General features: G+C 32.2%; 1 protein-coding gene and 1 pseudogene across 4 annotated transcripts; both read left to right on the top strand.

Moving 5' to 3' along the window:
• The first annotated feature begins 4,995 nt into the window (after nucleotides 1-4,995).
• LOC111274497 (protein MLN51 homolog) lies at nucleotides 4,996-13,355 on the top strand. Of its 3 annotated transcripts, none has more exons than XM_022859185.2 (12): nucleotides 4,996-5,756; nucleotides 8,560-8,662; nucleotides 8,769-8,974; nucleotides 9,067-9,881; nucleotides 10,359-10,473; nucleotides 10,861-10,983; nucleotides 11,798-11,853; nucleotides 11,957-12,014; nucleotides 12,131-12,201; nucleotides 12,282-12,361; nucleotides 12,855-12,937; nucleotides 13,037-13,355. In XM_022859185.2, exons 1-9 carry the CDS (start codon nucleotides 5,227-5,229, stop codon nucleotides 12,156-12,158), a joined length of 2,034 nt encoding a protein of 677 aa, XP_022714920.2. In that variant the 5' UTR covers nucleotides 4,996-5,226; the 3' UTR covers nucleotides 12,159-12,201; nucleotides 12,282-12,361; nucleotides 12,855-12,937; nucleotides 13,037-13,355. The 3 variants fall into 3 exon arrangements, with proteins under 3 accessions (XP_022714920.2, XP_022714919.2, XP_022714921.2); XM_022859184.2 differs by having other exon boundaries at nucleotides 12,855-12,942; XM_022859186.2 differs by lacking the exon at nucleotides 12,855-12,937 and having other exon boundaries at nucleotides 13,037-13,316.
• Nucleotides 13,356-14,246: 891 nt separating this feature from the next.
• Nucleotides 14,247-20,339, top strand: LOC149511116 (uncharacterized; annotated as a pseudogene). The gene is made up of 5 exons (XR_016334290.1): nucleotides 14,247-14,455; nucleotides 15,223-16,325; nucleotides 17,439-18,286; nucleotides 18,968-19,024; nucleotides 19,954-20,339. The product of XR_016334290.1 is annotated as an uncharacterized LOC149511116 (transcript).
• Nucleotides 20,340-20,405: the final 66 nt, after the last annotated feature.

The raw sequence follows: 20,405 nt of genomic DNA, 5'->3' as shown, positions 1-20,405 counted from the left end.
TCAAACCTAAATAATAAAGATAAAAATATACTTTCTTTGCATTCAAGTAAACTTAACAATTTAAAATACGATATAAATACGATATAAAAATAAATCATGATAGTAATACGATTTAAAATTTTATTAATAATTATATATGAGTTTAATAAAATAAAAAATATATTTTATATGTTTTTATCAACATGAATTATGACATGCAATTTTCATATAAAATATAATACAAACATATAAATTTTAATATTTTATATAAGACAAATACATAAATCGTCAGATCTAACCCAAGCATCCATTGATATTTTGGTGGTTTTGACCTTTTCTTTTCTTTGGTTTCCTTTAATTTCAAAATTTATCACCTATATATATGCCAGAATTTTGTTCTTCATTGGAAGGGGTTATATATCATATGATTTTTTTTTCTTTTTGTATTTAAGATCTTTTAAGATATTATTAAAGTACTTTTTTATTTTTACTTTTATTTCATTATTTTCCTTTTAACTTTCACAAAATTTGTTATAAACTAGAAAAAAACAGGATAAAGTATGAAATGATAAGATACTAGAAAATTCCCCGGCTACGCCCGGGTCACTTATCTTTTTATTTTTGATGAAATATAAATTATTTAAAATTTTAATTGAATAATAAGTATATATGTTTTTTATGTAAAAATTTGAATTCACACATTCTTAAATAAAATAATAATTAATTAGTAAAATCTTTTATAATTTTTAATTATTTAAAATTATAATATTTTAATATAAAATAAAATTATGATTTAAATATGATTAATAGTATACATATGTGATTTTAATTTATTCTGAAATTTTAATAATTACTTGAATTTAATTCTCAAGCTAGAAAAATATATGTATATATTATTTTCAAAATATTCTCCCCATATTTTGACTCATTAAATCATTTTTTTATCTTAAGGAAAATTTTGAAAAAAAAATTGTCACCAAAAAATAATATCCGATTCCAATTATTGAAAATTTTATAATAATAATAATATTTATTATTATTATTATTATTATTATTATTATTATTATTATTATTATTAATTAGGTACTAGTTTAACACTTGACACGTTTTTTTTTTTTGAATTGTTAATATTGTACCATGTAGACACTGTGATGTACGAATCATTCATTTATCATGTTAAATATTATTTTTTTTTAGTTATGATTTGATGTATTTTGGTTATTTCTAAATTTAGATGTTTATGAATTTATAATATTTATAAACTTAATTAATTATGAATAAATGTATTTCATCTTTCAATGTTATTTAAATTTTAAATATATAAATTCATATTTATTATTAAACAATTGTGAATCAAATTTAAATAGAGTAAATTTAACTATTCACAAATTTAATCATTTAATCATTTATGATATTCATAAATTTAATTAATTGTTAATAAATACTTACTGTTTAATGTAATTTAAGCTTAATATACTTATTAAATGATACAAATACAAATCAATGAAATCAACGCATTACATCTATATAATTAAGAAAAACATTTACATGTAAATCCAAATAGTTCAAATAAATGAATTAATTATAAAAGTTTTTTTTCTTTATTTGGTTTTAGGGTTTAGGGACATTCTATATTGAGAAACAGCCAGATATGTATTACATACAATACTATATTCAGAACATAATATTAGGCAGCAAAATTATACTAGGTATGCAGCCAGATTGCTTTCCTTTCTAGCAAATTCATACATACTTATATACATATATATATATGCAGGTTGTTTGAAATAGTTTTTATAATTAATAATCTTTAGTATTGAGAATTTTAAGCATGGAGGCTAGAGGGAAAGGTGTGACCACTCGCAATGCTATGATTGTCATGGCGATCGTGATGGTTTTCATTGCTGGGCACACAGTTGCAGTGTTAAACCAGCAATGCTTCGATGGGTGCTTGTTTGGTTGCGATGCGCCACCGCCACAAATGAAACAATGCATCCACCAATGCTACATACAATGCTCTCATGACGGCACCGCTACCGATAGCCGGAAGGTTTATGGGCGACTGCTAAAACATTAATTAATTTTGAACATCGGGTAATAATATATGCATGGATGTAGAATCTGACAAGTGCTGCCATGAATTCTACTGTAATAAACACAAGATCGTCAACGACTGTGCCCTTAATAAAATGCAAGTGATCTTAGTTTTAAATTACAATTAATCCCACTACATACGATTTTGGCTTTTTCTTTTCTTTTTTTTAACGATAAAGCGTTATTGACTTTTATTCAGTATATTCTCTTTTTGAATCAATTTAAATAAATTTATTTTTGCCGGATCTAGTGAATGTATAAAAAATTATCTTCTCATACTCTTTTAATATATTCAAACCTAAATAATACAGATAAAAGTACACTCTCTTTGCTTTTAGTAAATCTAATAATTTAAAATACGATATGGTGATACGATATAAATATGATACAAAAATAAACTACGATAACGATACGATTTAAAATTTAAATAATAACTATACATGAATTTAATAAAATAATAAAATATATTTTATATTTTTATGTCGATATGAATTATGATTTAATTTTTATATAAAATACGATATGAATATATAAATTTTAATATTTTTATACAATGTAAATACATAAATAATCAAATCTAACCCCAAGCATCCATTGATATTTTGGCGTTTTTGAACTTTTCTTTTCTTTGGTTACCTTTAATTTCAAATTTGATCACCTATATCTATGCCAGAAGAATTTTGTTCTTCATTGGAAGGGGTTAAATATCATATGATTTTTTTTTTCTTTTTGTATTTAAGATCTTTTAAGGTATTATCAAAGTACTGTTTTATTTTTAAATTTCATTATTTTCCTTTTAACTTCCACAAAATTTTTCCTAAACTAGAAAAAACAGGATAAAGTATGAAATCATAAGTTACTGAAAAATTCCTCGGCTAAGGTCGGATCACACATTTTTTTTTTTTGATGAAATATAAATTACTTAAAATTTTAATTGAATAATAAGTATGTATGTTTTTTATATAAAAATTTGAATTCAGGCATTCTTAAATAAAATAATAATTAATTAGTAAAATCTTTTATAATTTTTAATTATTTAAAATTATAATATTTTAATATAAAATAAAAATATGATTTAAATATGATTAATAGTATACATATGTGATTTTAATTTATTCTGAATTTTTAATAATTACTTGAATTTAATTCTCAAGCTAGAAAAAAATATATGTATATATTATTTTCAAAATACTCTCCCCATATTTTGACTCATTAAATCATTTTTTATCTTAAGAAAAATTTTGAAAAAAAAACTGTCACTAAAAAAATCCGATTCCAATTATTGAAAATTTTATAATAATATATTTTATTGTTATTATTATTATTATTATTATCAATTTTTTATGTAAATGAATAAAATCATTAATCCTAAATTTAACATTAAAAATATACATATATAACACAATTTATATATGTAATAAATGGTAAAAAGTATAGTATACAATATTCCTAAACACCTTATTAATTTAACATTTGACAGAACTAAAAAATTTAAATTTAATTCGGCTAAAATTATTTAACCTTTACTTTCTCATATTTCTTTTTTAATTTTCTAAAATGTTACAATTTATTCTAATATAAAAGCATACTAAACTCTTAGGTTTTGCCTTCCCTTCTTTCTCTTATTTCTCACCTTTAGTCGTCACCCGCCAACCTTTCTCTTCTTTTTTTTTTTTTAATTTACTTCTATTTTTAAGCTCTTTAAGCTTATCCTTCCTCTCACTTTTTCCTTTTTATTTTTATTTTTTAGTCTTTCTAATCTACTTTTCATTTGCGTCCTTCCTTTATTTGTTGGTAGATTTTAGCATGTAGGTTTGGTGAATGGTTTACAGTGGTAGTTTAAGAGATAGAGGGACTGAGGTTTTTTGGGGTTTCAATCTGTTATGCCCGTGCTTTATGTTCTGTTTGTGTGATGCGACTACGGAGAATGGTACGGTGGTGTAAGAATTTCAGGTTACAATGTGCGAAAGGTTTATGCTTATGAATTTTTTGTGTCTGTTAATTGCTGTGAGCTACCAAAAGTTTATAATTTTTTTTTTAAATCTTTTTAAATGTCTAAAGACTTAAAAAGATTATTTTAATTTTAGTTCGTATGTCAATCAAAATATGACAATTGGCATGACATTGACAGTCTGAGTAAATAATTGTTTAAACGGTAAAAATTGGGAAGTTACTTTTATATTATAGTCATAGATATTAAAAATTAGGTATAAATAATTATAATATAAATGAAATTCTAACTATTATTACTTCTATAAAAGAAAAAAACAAAACAAAATGCGTTCATGAACTTAAAACTTACTTTTTAAAAGAATTTAAACTAAAATTTTTAATTCATCCAAATATTAATTTGTTTACTTTACAAAAAAAATTACATCATAAAGTAACAGCCAAATAGAATGTTTTTTATAAACCCTTTTTTATGATAAATATAATTTTTATAAACCAATATAATGGGTTTTTTTTTTTAATCCTATCAATTTGAATGGATAACTATATTATTAAATTATAATTAATCAATTATAATTTAAAATAATGTAAGATTTATAAAAAAATTTTATATATTTATAGGTGATGAATTTTTATAAAAATTTTTTATTATGATTGCTTAATTATGAAATTGTAATTCTTTATTATAATTGCTTAATTATAAAATTATATAAAAAATTGTAAATATAAAAAATCATCTCAATTCCATATGCAAACGTGGCAAAACCCCATTGGCTCCCAATCATGAAACTTCTTTTAGATTCATCCAAACAGAACCCGAAGGCCTCATGTGATTCACTGTGTACCAGAATCCAACCCAAAGCACTCTCCCGATCTTACGTCTTACTTGACTCTTAAGTTTCCTAAAATGCCCCTATCATTTACAGTAATTCCCAAACCCAAAAATAAAAATAAGAGAAAAAAGCTTTAATCAGAAAAGAAAGCCCTATCTCAATTCAATATTTTACCCAAAAATCCCCAAAAAAATCCCTACAAAATCTAGGGTTTTACTGAGTAACGCTACCCCTAGATCCTATCCTCTATGCAAATAATTCCTTAAATCTCAAGGCTTGTAGGGTTTTGATTCTCTTCGATTTTTAGGCGATTGGTTTTGAAATTGGTCTTTTGCTTCTTACAAGTTGGTGTTTGGTTTGCGACAAATTGATGGCAACGGCAGGAGAAGAAGAGGTGGAGTACGAGAGTGATCCAGAGGAGGTGAAGCGTTCGCTGGCGATGCGGAGGAGAGAGGCGGCGAGTGACGATGAGGAAGGCGAAAGGGAAGAGGATAACAATACTGAGGCGAGGATGGACCGGAGGGCTGTGATTCACTCAGAAGAATCCGACGGTCAGGGCGGTGCTGCAGACTATGATGATGAAGAAGAATTGGACTTAGAAGAAGTTTATGATGAAGAGGAGGAAGAAGAGGAAGAAATTGATGAAGATGAGATAGAGGAGGAAGTAGAGAAAGGAGAAGTGCAAGGGCATGTGGAGAGAACCGGAGACGATGTGAAGGAAGCGGTGGTGGGTGATGGGAATGTGGATAATGTTTTGGAGATTAATAATAATAATGATAATCATGTGGGGGAGGAAGATGAAGAGGAAAAGAAAGAGAATGAGCCATTTGCTGTGCCAACTGCTGGGGCGTTTTATATGCACGATGATAGATTTCAAGACAATGTTGGCGGTCGTCATAGGTATTCTATTTATCTTTATTTTTTGTTTTCTTTGCTTTTGTGGGTTAAAATTGCTTTGTTAATTCATAATATGTTTAACTAATTGAGCAAAAAATTAACAATTTATAGAAAAGTATGTGGTGCTTTTTCTATAAGATTATTTGTTATGCCTGTTTTAACTTTTTTTGTTTAATGATTGAAATTGGAATGCTTTCTTGCGGACAGTAGAAATTAATTTTGTATACCTTTAAAATGTTACATTTAGATTTCATAGAAGTTATTACATTCAAATGTGCTTAATTTTGGGTTTTTGACACCTATGATGTTCATGTACTTAATGCTGCTGTTCTATGTTTTGTTATCTTAAACCTTTAATTGGTCCATGATTATTCAAATTTAAGGAAATGTAAGGTTGTAACGATGAGAGCTTAACTTACTTGCTCTTCTGGACAAGTATGGCTTCTGGTAAATTTAAATTATGTAACTTTAATAGTTGGGAAATGTTGTAATTCACTCTAGCATAATGTTCCACAAGTAGACTTTGTTTAAATACAAAATGCTCTCGTTCTTTATTTAGATTTTTTTGGATGTCATTGTTCATTCATTCTAAGAGCTTAAAGGCTACCCAGTTTGATCCAGGCATGAGCTAGTTGATCAGGAACTTTGTTGTAAAACACTGAGTGGCCCAACACAAGACCAACTTTAACTTGATTTGGTCAAAATTTAGGCCCAGATTGGAACCTTGGTCTTTGAGGACATTATAAGTGCTTATGACTATTTTTCCTTGACTTTATTTGCTTATGAGAAGGGAAAAGTAACTTTTAATTCTGAACATATTTTTCATCTATATTGGCAATACAATGACAACTATTTGAAATTTTAATAGCAACAGGCTTATTATGGTTCAAATCTTTATTTATGTCCGTATTTATCATTGATTTGTGTGTGTAAGGACTAACTGTGTTATAGTGTGTGCATATTTTGTAAAGATTGGGTGTATAATCCATCTGCTGACCTATTAATGGGAAATAGCGCTCCCTTAGAGGAATAGCAGCCGCTACTTAGAGGTAGTGGCACCCTCCGCCACCGCTGTTTACTGCAATAGGGTTGTGCACAGTGATTCATAGGTGTAACGGCTTTTAGCGGCCGTAAATAGCGACGTAGCGGAAAATATCGGTTGTAACGGGACGCTAAAGCCGCTAATGTTGTTTTTATTTTCAGCTTCATACCAAAACAAAGAAAAACCCACTCAATATCCAGTCAATTCAATCAAAATTAAACAGATTTAAGTCGTCATCAATATAAAAGGATAGAATTAATTCAAGGTAATAAACAAATATTCACTAAAAATTACCAATTTTCTTCACATCTTTTAATATTTTAGCGGGGGATGGTCATGAGAGAGAGGTCTGTTATGGCTTCCATGGGTGTTGGCTTCAGTTTCTGTTATCATCTTCAATCTTTGCATTTGATAAATATATATAGGCTAGACTTTATAGTTGAAAATCTTGAGGGAGGGATTGTGGTGATATGAGAGAAGCATGAGGGTGGTGGTTGGGTTGGGTCATGATGGCTCTGTTGGGGAAGAAAAGGGGAAATAACCAGGGGAAAAACAGAGATGGGTGGGGAAAGGGACATATGGAAGGTTGCTCATCTGTGGCACAAAATCAAAAGTGGTTTTTGACTTTTTATTGTTTAGGTGAAAATCTAAAGAGAGAAAGACAAATGGATGGTGGAAAATTGGTATTTTAATATAATTTTTTTGATAATTTAAATGAAAATTAAAAGTTAATTGAGTTGTTAATTATTTTAAGAGTTTAAGAAAGCAAATTTGGGAAAATGGGGAAATTTGAAAGGCTGCCTTTTGTGGGTTTTTTAAAAGTTAAAATTAATTTTTTATTTTCTCTTTCCTTGGGTAAAAATTTTGAGAGGGAAAGACACATGATTTGTGGGAAATGGAAATTTGAGAATTTTTTTTTGAGTTATTTGAGAGGGAAATATGCACAATAAATAGTGAAGTTTATTTTCATAAGTTTAGTATATGTTTTAGTCTCATATAAAAAATTAATCTTAAATTATTAAATTTGGTATTACTTATGTTATTTTAATTTTCTTTTATATTTTTTGTGTTTTTATTTAAGTTAGATTGCCAAGATTCTTATTAATTAATATCTTAAAACTTTTGGCTATTATTTTTCTGGTTAATTTAAAATTAATGAGCTTAATTTTGTATACTTGAAAAAAAAATTTTACATATGATACTTTTTTTTTAATCTCATGTATTTATAGTAGTCATAATCATAAAATTCATGGATATGCATATTGAACACTTTTAAATATGCACATTGCCAATTTATGTTATAAAAAATAATAATTTATTTTATCATATAAGTAAAGGAATTAAAATGTCATAAATTATTTTAGATAGCATAAAATAAGAGTTTTCGTGGATAAAATTATTATTTACCCAGATTTGGTGAGTTGTGCAAAAATTAAAAAAAAAATTCATGATCGTGGTAGGTGCAACGACCGCTATTTCATCTGTTATGTCTGCAATCGCAATAAACACTACGCAACCGAAAACTGGATCGCAACTGCAATTTAAATCTCTTATGGGACTGTTGAACTAGTAACTGATAAATCTTTGCTATCATTGCTTAATTTCTGGCCCAGATTTAATCTTTTTATGGGTTCAGCCCTCACTGTTGTATTTTGGTTTTTCTTACATTCATAGGTTTGCATTGTCATGTCCTTATCCTGCTTTCTGCATTCAAGTTATTATTAATGATTTAAGTTGTATATCAACCTGATTTGCTCGTTTTAGGCGAACACATGGTGGAAGGAAATTGTGGGAATCCAAAGACGATAGGAAATGGGGACATGACAAGTTTGAGGAGATGACTTTGCAAGAAAAGCATTATGAAGGGGTAATGGTTTTGTATATAATCAACTTGCATGATTAGTGTTTCTTTTCTTAATCTCATTTGATCTTTTTCTTTTTGCTTACTGATATGTTTTTTCTTCCACATTCAGGGAAGAAGATCTTCTAGAGGTAGATATCGAGCTCGGAGTAAAAATCGGGGTTCAGATCATGGTTATCCTGGTGGAAGTAGGTCTAAAGCATTTGGGAAAAACAACAATCAGAACCAGGCTCCTAAGGCTGTGAGAGGAAGAGGACCTAGGAGGTATGGACCTACCATGAAAAACAGCAGTCAGGCACCTCCTACACTGAACAAACCGTGAGTATTAATATGCATTTTTTTTCTTAAATTTTCTATCTGTTTCTACCATGATTAAGTTTGCATGATATTGAATGAGTTAAATATTTCAGTTTTAGAAAGCCTCTTCAGGGAACTTCACAAGCCAATTCAAATAGAGCTTTCACACCTGCAACAAATGCAGACACAGCATCACTTCCTGCTAGGAAACATATTTTTGCCTCAAGCTTGAGTTCTGCTTCCCCACCCTTTTATCCATCAGGGTCTTCCAACAAAGACATTACTTTGACTCAGAAGAAGGATATGCAAGCTGGAAGCGTGAGCAGGAATCTTCCCCCTTCTGTTACAGATGAGAATTTTTCTGTGTCGCAATCAAATTCATTGCGAGGGAAGAATGTACTTGATTCTCTCAGCATGGCAAAGCTTTATATAGATGATTCCAGCACGTCAGCTTCTGTGAAGCCTTTGACCAATGTGCAAATGCTGCGTTCTGGATCTTCATTGGATAATAGTAATACTAGTCAACCCTCTCAGTCCAGGCTACAGGCTAGAGGTGTAGCTATCCCAGGACCAAAGGCTTATCAGCCAGCTCCACATCAGAACAAAGTCAATAGAGTTTCTCTACCAACACAGGTCAATGCTATTCGGAGAAATCCTGTTCAAGGTAGGTCTCACTATTCTGTACGAGCAGCTTCTCAGCAGTTGGGCCAGCATCCTGGTATTGGGTCTCAAGCTTCCTCTCCACCAAAAACATCTACGTCAGTTAGTTCCTATGTGTCTGGAGAGGTTGAATCTTCAGAAACAACTAAATCCAAGGGTGCATTGGTAAGCAAGGGTAAAAACAGTGTTCAAGGAGCTGGAAGGGGCTCTTTTCTGTATGGTGGAGCTCAGATTATGGGAGCTACAAGAAATATGGCTGTCGGCCATGGTAAAGCTTTTCCCATTTATAATTCTTTAGTTTATTTGGATAACATAATCTACTATAAAAGGTAAAATGTAAAATGTAAAGTGGGGGAAATTGCCTTACCTGGAACAGTGCATACTAAATCCTGGGGCCCTTTTTTTAACTTTTTGTATGGATTAAATTAAATGTTTTAGTAAATATTAGATTTAATTTTCATCTGAATATCTTTTATGGCCTTTTGGCTAAGATCAGATGGAGTTTTAATTCCTGGAATGTAGTTTGTTTTGATTAGGAATATACTTTTTTCTGGCTTGGCTAGAGGTTGGAGTTTGTTTGAGTTTGATTCTTTTGGGTGTTAGGGAAGAACTTTTATCTTCTGAGTTGCTTAGATTCATTATATTATTCTATATTTTCTCTTGGACATTTCTTTGCTTTCCCAATTCCTGGCATTAAACTTTTATAATTTTTTAATCGTTTTTTTTTTTTCCTGAATGCATGCAGTTATGCAATTTGGGGGCCAGCACCCTGGTGGCCTTAGCGTTCCTGCTGTTGGCATGGCATTTCCTGGATATGTTGCCCAGCCGCAACTTGGTACAGGAAATTCCGAAATGACATGGTACAATAATTCTTTCCCTGTAAAAAAGTTTTTTCTTGGATTACATCTGCTTTCCAATGAGAAGTGAGAGTGATGTCTCGATCAGTTCTGTAAAAGGCCAATTGATTTTCTTATGGAGTAAGTTATCTCTCCATAATTAAACATAACTTATGAGTTATGAGTCAGCTTTTCAGACTCCACATAGTTTCCAGATAAGCCTTTCATGGCTAATCTCCAATTTGCTACTCATTGTGGCAGTAGTGAAATGGTAATGTAGGAATAACTTTTAGCTTGAACATTTATTTGACTATCAATGCAATGCTAAATCTCTCTCTTGATCACCTGTTTATTTGGATTTATTCATCTGTTTAAGCCAAAAACACTAATGATTTTCATGTTTATGTTTAGGCTACCAGTACTGACAGGTCCTGCTGGGGCTTTAGGGGCAACGTATTGTCCACCTTATATCGCTGTTGATGGGGCTTATCATGCTCGTTCATCGGGACAGACATCTTCAACAGGATCCTCAAGGTTAGTAGCATGGTTTTGGTATCCTTCAACCTGTTTGGTTTAAATAGCCTTGATTGTCATTGTTTTCCTTCTGCTTGCCAGGGTGGGTAGGGAAACATTAACTTCCTCATTAGTCTTGGAAACTGGAAGCATTCAGTATTTGCCTCTTTGTTTTTAGTGTTGAAGGTTAACATCTGGTTGGAATTTCTTTGCAAGAAACCCGTTTAATCCATATTAACACATGGTTAAGCTGAGTTGAATGAGTTTAGTTATATACACAGTTCTGTTTATTCAATCTTGGCTATATCTTCGACTTTATAGGAATCCAATTAATATATTTGGTGTGAAAGCCAAGTCTTTTGGGGGATACTAGTATGATTGGTTTACATAGAATAATTGCCCTTTTACATTGATTAACTTTAGATAGAAAATAATTGTTGAAAGATGTTTTAAAAGAGTCTAAAGGTTTGATGTTCTTTCTTTTTTTTATCTCTATAATGGCCTACTGGTATCTCCCTTCTTATTGCAATGTTTTTATTGGGAGATTGTTTGATGATCAAAGTCTTACACCCTTAGAGATAGATGTCTGATAATTGATCTTAAGGACAATGTCTAGCACTTTTTCTTCTCTACATGCTTAGCTGTTCGTGTGTGTGTGTGTGTGTGTGTGTGTGTGTGTGTGAGAGAGAGAGAGAGAGAGACCAAAAAACTAGTGAATCTAAGATGACAGATATTGCATCTGGTTTTGTTTTATTCTATTTATAAGTTACAACAAGTAGTTATTGTTGTTGCTTGGTGATTGTTTTAGTAATATTTAATCACCCTTCCTTTGCAGCAAAGAAAATACTTCTAACAAACCAAATAATGAATGGAGGCCTTCCCAAAGACCTGGTAAGCAATGATCTTGGTTTTATCTTAGATTTGGTGGACTTATGGACATAGACCTTTCCCATTTCTTATATTTTGGTTGTTAAACAACTTGTATCCTATGCAGAGCTTGTGAGTGATGAATTTGGGCAACGACAAAGTAACCCAAATAAGCAGCCTCGCAGGTAAGTTGAAACTCCTAAGTTATATGTAAGCAATGGGAGGTGAAATTTTTCAGTCTGTTTCTGTCATCTACTATATCTAAGCATCATGATTTATTTTATCCTTCATTTCCGTGCAGATATTCAGAGATGAGCTTTACCAAGTAATTTACTTATTTAAGATGGAGCCTGTCCCAATTAACTGATAAAGGTTAAAATTTAGCAATGAAACTTTTTATTATCTTTATGGATATTTGGAGTTTCTTATTTGTGAATTACTCGATGGTGCAGGCCTTTCTTCCAGGCCCTTTGTGATCTCCAGCTTTTGACCTGGACCACTTTGGGCGGCAATTTGTTTCAGGATATTGTAGGTAAATCATGCATCTGCCCTAGTTAATGCCTGCTTAAGCTGTTTGGAATTTAAAAATTCTCCTTTCTTTTAGAAGAAAGTTATTACTTATTAGTTCCGTGGCAATTGTCTCATGTCCAAAAAGTAAAACAGAGCATCAGTAACAATGCAGTTTATATGCCTGCGCTTTCCCTCCATCCTCTCCCCCTAATGAGACATTGGAAATTTCTTTTGTAATTACAGGCACATGTGAAAAAGTTCAAGGTCATAAGCAATAAAGACATAATTTATGTGGTTTAATGTTGGTGGCATTTTAGAGACTGGCATTGATTTAACATGTCTGCGATGGATTTAGGCAGTTTTGAAGTTTTTTTCTTGGCATTTGTGCTTTCATGAGTTCATAATCAGTATATTATCTGCAGTGGTTATTTATTTTCTCCCATTAATTGGAGGTGTCCTGGTCCATTCACTCCAATCATAAATCTCTCTCACTTGCAATTTTTTTTGGCTGGCAGTATGTATGAGAAACGCCTGTTCATGCTACATTCAGTTTAAGAATATTGTTGTGGCTTGATGGGTGGCATTCCCTTGTTTAAATGTGCGGTATGAATATATATTAGAGAAAATAATCTTCTTTTTTTTTTTTCTCAGTTACACTGCAAAAAATTCCTAAGACTGCTATTACTGTTTGTAACAGGTTTTTCTTGTGGCTTGATTTTCTAATGAAGCTTCCCGTAAAAGTATGAACAAGAATTATTGTGCAGCAGCTGTTTGGTTGGCAAATTTTAGTTTTTTTTATTTTTATTATTATTATCATTTGCATAGATGGTGTTCTTGTATCTCTTTGGCGAGGATAGTTGCGTGGTTGATGGGCTAGGCCTGGTTTTGAGAGTAACATTATCAATGTATGTATGGGGTTTCTGTTATATTTTTATTTGAAGGCTGAGTGGTTATTGAGATAACAGAGTTGTTGAGAATTGAAAGGGTAATGAATGAATGCGTTTTCGATGGGACAAGGTGGGCTACTGAGTGGCCAATTCAAAATGAATTGCTGGCTTGCATTCCCAAAGCTTGGAATTACTAAATTACCTGGTCTCTCCTGTCCAACAATTCATTTCACAATTAAAGCCTTCCCCTTCTAGCCTGGCATTTTCATTAGATATTTGAAGTAATCTGATTTAAAATTTTAATAAATTAATTTTGTGAGTTTGATAAAAAAAATTTTATATTTGGTGTGATAACATAAATTTGGTCGGATAATTTTTATGTATTATATGTATTTAATATATAATAAATACAATTCAAATATACAAATGATCAAATTTAATTTCCATTATTATCTTTATACAATAAAAAAATTTTATACAATACTCTAATCATTGTCTTATAAATTTTTGAAAAACTAATAGTAAATTAATATTCGGATACGGTAACAACATATGTTAACATCTTGAAATAAATTATTGAATTCTTTCTATCTTTGTAAATTTAGAACTTAACTAACTCTTTTCTTTTGCTCTCTTAATCTAAAAAAAATGAAGCAAGTGGGGGTGGGTCCCTGAGTTTGTTAAGCTTCCTTAATCAAAGCAATTTCAACCCATCTTAAAAAACTATATCCACCGACTCCTCATAATGCAAAAAATAAATAAATAAAACTGAAACCCAAACTCTAAATAATATTCCACACGTTTCTCCGATCGATTGCCCATCATAACTTCCCCACCTTCGGATTTAAATAAACTACACCCGCGCGCCTGATCGGACGATCCACAGAACAAAGGAGCATACGGGATTCCTCCTACAGCTGTTTACACTAAAACAACCCACCCGCCATTCTTCAAAATTTTTGTTCCAAGACACTTTTTCCCGTGTGTTAACTGGCACGTGCGATCCTTTTCAACAAAAAAGTTTCAGACATTGCTCTCTTCCTTAAACCTCCTCTCTCTCTCTCTCTCTCTCTCTCTCCTTCTGGAACCAATTTTTTTACTCTGATCTGTTTCTCTCTCTAGAATTTTCTTTGGGACCCTTTCTTTAATGTAAGCTTACATCAATCAAGAACAGAGATCCAGAAAGAGAAAAGAAGAATCATTTCTTCATTTTCTTCGAATCTTTTAATGTAAGCTAAAGTAGTTGCTTTTTTTTATTTTGCGTTTATTTTTAAGATATTTTCTTAAATATTCTGTGATCTTAAGTTTTAGTTCTCTTTTTAATGTTCTTTAGCTCCTGTAACTTTTAAAAGTTTGATTAGTTGGTTTCTTGATTTTTTTCCTAGCTTTCGTATTCGAGTGCTAAGTTAGTTACATGCATAAAGATGCGTTTGGTTGTCGAGAAAATGCAAGAAAGAAAAGAAGAGAAAATAAGATGTGGAATGTAGTGAAATTTGAAGAGCTTGGTTTTTTCCGTTCTTGCTGTTTTCTTTTTCTGAGAACTGTTTGGTTGCTGAGAAAGTATAAGAAAAGAAAAACAATTGATCTCAACGTTTTAAGATTTATTGAATGTTGCTTTCCATTTTCAATATTCTGATTGGTTCCTAAGAAAGTGTTAGGGAATGAGTTAATAGAAAGTTAAATCTAGTTTTTGTCTAGGCATTGTTTGGTAGGAAACAGATTATTTTCTTGCTTTTCAATCTTCTGGTAGTCTGAAAGATAGAACGTTAACTCTCACAGCTATAATTTGCTAAATCAGGCTGTTGTTTATTCATCGCATTTTTTGTTTCTTTCAAGTAAAAATCAAGAATTAATGCAAGACTTGGTAACTTCTGCGAATTGTATTATTTATCTTTTCCTGTGTTTGTATGCCAATAATATTTTTTACTTTTCATGCATTAGATATTGATGCTGTTGTCTGAAGAATATCAAACCTGTATTTTCTTCATCAATGTAGGTTTGGAGTTCTAAAAGCTGTAGCAGAAGGTGCTTGTAAGCATTTGGAGTTATAAGAACAGCATAGATCCTTAAGTGCTGTGTGCTTTTGGTATTGGCTAACATATGAAGAATGTTGATTTAGTTTGTCAGCAATATACTCTAGCCAGAAGCTAATGGAGGAAAGTGTCAGCAAGGGACCATCGTCATTAAGGCAAGGTAGCTTTAAGTCCAGTTTGTCAGGAAGATCAACTCCAAGGAGTTCTCCTACATTTCGGAGACTGAATTCAAGCAGGACTCCAAGAAGAGAAGCTAGAAGTGGTGCTGGTGGCATTCAGTGGTTTAGGAGCAACCGCTTAGTTTATTGGTTGCTTTTGATCACTCTTTGGGCTTACCTTGGATTTTTTGTCCAATCCCGGTGGGCTCATGGTCATAACAAAGATGAATTTTTGGGTTTTGGTGGTGATCAAAGGAATAGGCTTGTGGATGCTGAAAAGAACACCCGAAGAGATCTGCTTGCTGAGGACAGTTTGGTAGCAGTGAATAATGGAACTAAAAGAACTCAGGTCTATAGTGATAAAAATTTTGATGTGATTTTGGCCAAGAAAGGGAATGACGTTTCATCTAGGAAGAAAAGGAGTAAAAAAGCAAGGCATAATTTGCGCAAGATGCATGGTAAGCCAAAGGCAACAAAGAACATTGAAAATGGTGACAGAGAGGTGCAAGAACAGGAAATTCTGCTGAAAAATTATACTTACGGATTACTTGTTGGTCCATTTGGGTTGGTGGAGGACAGAGTGTTGGAGTGGAGTCCTGAAAAGAGGTCTGGAACATGTGATAGGAAGGGGCACTTTGCACGCCTTGTTTGGTCTAGAAGATTAGTGTTGGTATTTCATGAACTCTCAATGACAGGGGCTCCAATTTCAATGATGGAGCTGGCGACAGAGCTTTTGAGCTGTGGAGCCACAGTATCTGCTGTAGTTCTCAGTAAGAAGGGAGGACTGATGTCCGAGCTTGCAAGGAGAAGGATCAAAGTGATTGAAGACAGAGCAGATCTTAGCTTCAAAACTACCATGAAGGCAGACCTTGTGATTGCAGGATCAGCAGTTTGTGCATCATGGATTGGTGAGAAATTTATTGGAAAATTTTTATATTTTTCTTTGAAATTGAGAGTAATTGCTTCTGCACAGATATGAAGATCAACTATCATCTAATACAAGGTTGCAGCATTTTTCATTTTAGCTGCATAGTGTTTTAAACACGTGGTACTAAGCTACATATTTTCACTTCTCAAATGAAATTTTACATTAGAACTTATCTTGTGTGTAATAATGCTTCCATTAAGATTATTGATCCTTTTTTTTATCTAAGTTTGTATATGATAACTTAATCCAAAAGGATAGTCCATTTCAGTTTCAATAATTTTGCAATATTGCTTGATTTTCATTGATTAAAAATGGCATCGTCCTATACTTCCTTCAAGCATCAACTGACTGTCCTAGAAATTGTGATCATTGTGGGTTGGAAGTGCTAGTTTTTAATTCTAGAAAATTACTTATTGAATATAGTAAACAATATACATGCCTTCAGTTAAGATGGTCCACAATGTCCTTTATTTTAGATTATATGGCTTTAACAATTTATAGTAATTTGTCTTACTGCTTGAGTTGATGGACTATACTCTTCCATGGATTGTTTGCATTTGTTGATAGTGACTGGGTAGTAGACACTGCTTTGAGTCAAAATGCAAAACATTTTCTCTAACAAAGTAGTGGATTTATCAGTCCTGTTACCAAAGTTGACCTATCTCTCACGGTCTTTCCCACACACATGCATAGAGACAGTCACATGAAATTTCCCCAATCCCAATTAGCGTTGTCACAGTTTGTTCACCTGCACTTTGGAATAGCAGTAGGTATCTGGTTTAAGCTTTTGAGGTCATTGTCAAAAATTTTTTATCTATATTGGACACTGGTCCTCTTAACTCCCTGTTATTATTACCTGAAAACCACGTGAAAAGCTATTGAAAATTGTCATAGGTGTGTATTTGTGTACTAATTTTAGTTTGCGCTAAAATCCTTAAACTTAATTTTTCATTGGTTGGTCTGCATCTTGTAGTTATCTTTCATTGTCATTTCCACTACAGCTTAATCATCCGAGTTCCCTAGAGTTTTGAATCATAATGCCCTGCATATATGCAACTGTGGTGTAATATTAGATGCAATGTGTTGGTTTCAGATCAGTATATTGCTCATTTCCCAGCTGGGGGAAGTCAAATTGCTTGGTGGATTATGGAAAATAGAAGAGAATATTTTGATCGGTCAAAGCTTGTTCTACACCGAGTGAAAATGCTTATTTTCTTATCTGAATTGCAGAGTAAACAATGGCTCACCTGGTGTCAAGAAGAAAATATTAAGTTGAGATCTCAACCTGCTCTTGTTCCACTTGCTGTTAATGATGAACTGGCTTTTGTAGCTGGCATTCCTTGTTCTTTAAATTCTGTGTCTGCTAGCCCAGAAAAGATGCTTGAGAAAAGGAAGTTGTTGCGAGATGCTGTAAGAAAAGAGATGGGTTTGACAGATAATGATATGCTTGTGATGTCTCTAAGTAGTATAAATGCTGGAAAGGGCCAGCTCTTGCTTCTCAAATCAGCAGGCCTTATAATTGATCAAGTTCCTTTGGAAACTGATTCTGAAGTTAAAAAATCATTTGATATCAGGCAAGATCAGTCAACCTTGGCTGTAAAGCATCATTTAAGAGGTTTGCTTCAAAAGTCAAGCTATGTTAATGTATCTTCTACAGATTTGCAGTTATTTACCCCCGTAAATAGCACAACTGCTGTCAGCTTTGACAGCAGTAACAGAAGAAGGGAAATGCTGTTTGATAGTAAAGGAAAACAGGAACAAGCTCTTAAAATTCTTATTGGTTCTATTGGATCTAAGAGCAATAAGATACCATATTTTAAAGAAATTCTAAGATTTTTGTCTCAGCATGAAAAGTTGTCACAGTCCGTGCTCTGGACTCCTGCAACTACACGTGTCGCTTCACTATATTCTGCAGCAGATGTTTATGTCATGAATTCCCAGGTGATAGATTGGTTATCTTTTTGTCTTAATTTAGATTAGCATAGATATGCTCTTATTTCTTCAATGTTATATAGCATATTTGGATGCCATTCCAGTTGGAATGTTTTGCATATAAGTGGCCCTTTAATATGAATTAATCTATAGCTATATCTTCCATAGAATTAATATCTTGCTAGTTTTCTCCCATATGAGTAGAGAATTCAGTGCTTTTTTTTGTTGTATACGTTCATTTATTTGCTTCATCCTGATTAACACATTGCTTCTATTTGGCAGTAGAGTTTATACACATAGTTCATGTAAAATGTTTTGATATTATGTTGTTTCTTTGTGCAACTATATGGTGGAGCTTTTTTAATGAAGGAAAAAGAAAGCTGTCTTGCAACTGCTAGGCTGTTGGTTAACACCACAAAAAGCCATATTTTTCCTGGTTGTCTATGTATTAATGAATTTGTTATGGAATACCTGATGAGAAAGGCTATGCTTTTTCGACAGATTGGAATTTTTTTTTTTTTTTCTGAAAACAACATATTGGAAATTGATATGATTAAAACGTCTAACTCTGGTTAATTATGAATCTTAATTCATATTCAAATTATAACTTAGGTAATACTTATTTCTCAATTTTAAGATTTTTTTGAATTAAATGGAAAACATGTAATGATGTCTACATTTTATGTACAGGGACTTGGAGAAACATTTGGCAGAGTAACTGTTGAAGCAATGGCATTTGGTCTTCCAGTAAGACAACTAACTTATTTACCTTTCTGATCTGTCTATGCGCTTCTGACAGCTGTTGTTGGATGTTATCCTGCTTAAACTTTGTGATAACATGTGCTCCAAGAATGTCACCTGCTATGTATTAGTCATAGATCCTATCATTGATTGGGTTGTGTTTCCTCCTAGTACATGAAGTTCCATTTGTAGTTGCCTTCATCCTCGTGAATGCCAATGTTTGTTGAGATTTATGGGATTAGATTAGTCTTGTTCACCTTTTTCTACATGTGTGCATATATCATGCAAATTTCTATCAGCACGTGTACTTATAGGTGTAAGTGCATACATGTGGATTAGTTAGATTTTGTTTTATCATTTTGACCACATCAACTAAGTTAAACTCCAGACAATTTTATGAATCAGGTTCTCATAAATAGAGAATTCCTTTTTAAGGGCAAGATTATTGCGGAAATTTTCCATTTTGAGAACAAATCTCGAGTAATAACATTATTAGTAAATAATGTCTACTCGGATAAATTGACGGCTAAGGTATTTTAGATTGTGGAAATTTATGTACTCATGGCACATCAGTATTAGATACTAGCATGTGTTTCTTTTTTCTTCTATAATTTTATGAGATACTAGCCCATGCTTTGTGGACAAAAAGCGAAGGTAGAGCCAATTATCTTGAAGTGCCAGAATCATGTGTAGCTAGTAAACTTTTAGGTCATGGAAGATAGACCTCCATAAGAACTTTGACTCTACTTTTCCGATTAATCTTTCTTTAAGCATGCTTTTTTAGTGCCTATGACATATCGAACTAAGTTTATTGTGATGCAAATCGAAAAGCTTGGACCTTCATTTGGCGCTATCTGGATTTGGAAGTGGAAACAAAAGGGTTTGTCTACTAACAAACAATCTACATTTTTGCCTTTCATATGATCTGATCACAGGTTTTAGGGACTGATGCTGGAGGCACAAAAGAGATAGTTGAGCACAATGTTACGGGCCTTTTTCACCCTATGGGGCATCCTGGGACCCAAGTTCTAGCTGAAAATCTCCTGTTTTTGCTAAAAAACCCGGCTGCAAGAAAGCAAATGGGGATGGAAGGAAGAAAAAAGGTAGAAAAAGAGTATCTAAAGCGGCACATATTCAAGAGATTTGTAGAGGTTCTCTCCAGGTGCATGAGAAGCAAATAGCATCTAGTATTGGACACTCTCATTCTTTAATTGGTTTTTGATTGCGAAACAATGGCGAATATTGGAATTTCCATCACTCTGCACGAGTGATTTGTCAAATTTCTTATTGCTTCAGTTAAAAGTACATAGCTTTTTTTTTTCTTGTTAGAGTTTCAAGTACATAAGCCCAAAGTAACCAATAAGACCACATCGGGCCGATCCTCAGG

The sequence above is a fragment of the Durio zibethinus genome, chromosome 26 (genome assembly GCF_047325235.1).
Source record: "Durio zibethinus cultivar Kanyao isolate XHJ-2024 chromosome 26, ASM4732523v1, whole genome shotgun sequence".
Lineage (NCBI taxonomy): Eukaryota > Viridiplantae > Streptophyta > Magnoliopsida > Malvales > Malvaceae > Durio > Durio zibethinus.
The sequence above is the reverse complement of the archived record's forward strand: the minus strand, read 5'-3'. Positions and strand labels throughout refer to the sequence as shown.

Bases quoted from the DNA above. Each gene is read 5' to 3' on its own strand.
- LOC111274497 (XM_022859185.2), top strand. From the start codon at position 5,227: ATGGCAACGGCAGGAGAAGAAGAGGTGGAGTACGAGAGTGATCCAGAG. The intron at 8,663-8,768 runs GTAATGGTTTTG...TTCCACATTCAG, and splicing joins AAGAAAAGCATTATGAAGGG to GGAAGAAGATCTTCTAGAGG. The intron at 10,474-10,860 runs GTACAATAATTC...GTTTATGTTTAG, and splicing joins GGAAATTCCGAAATGACATG to GCTACCAGTACTGACAGGTC.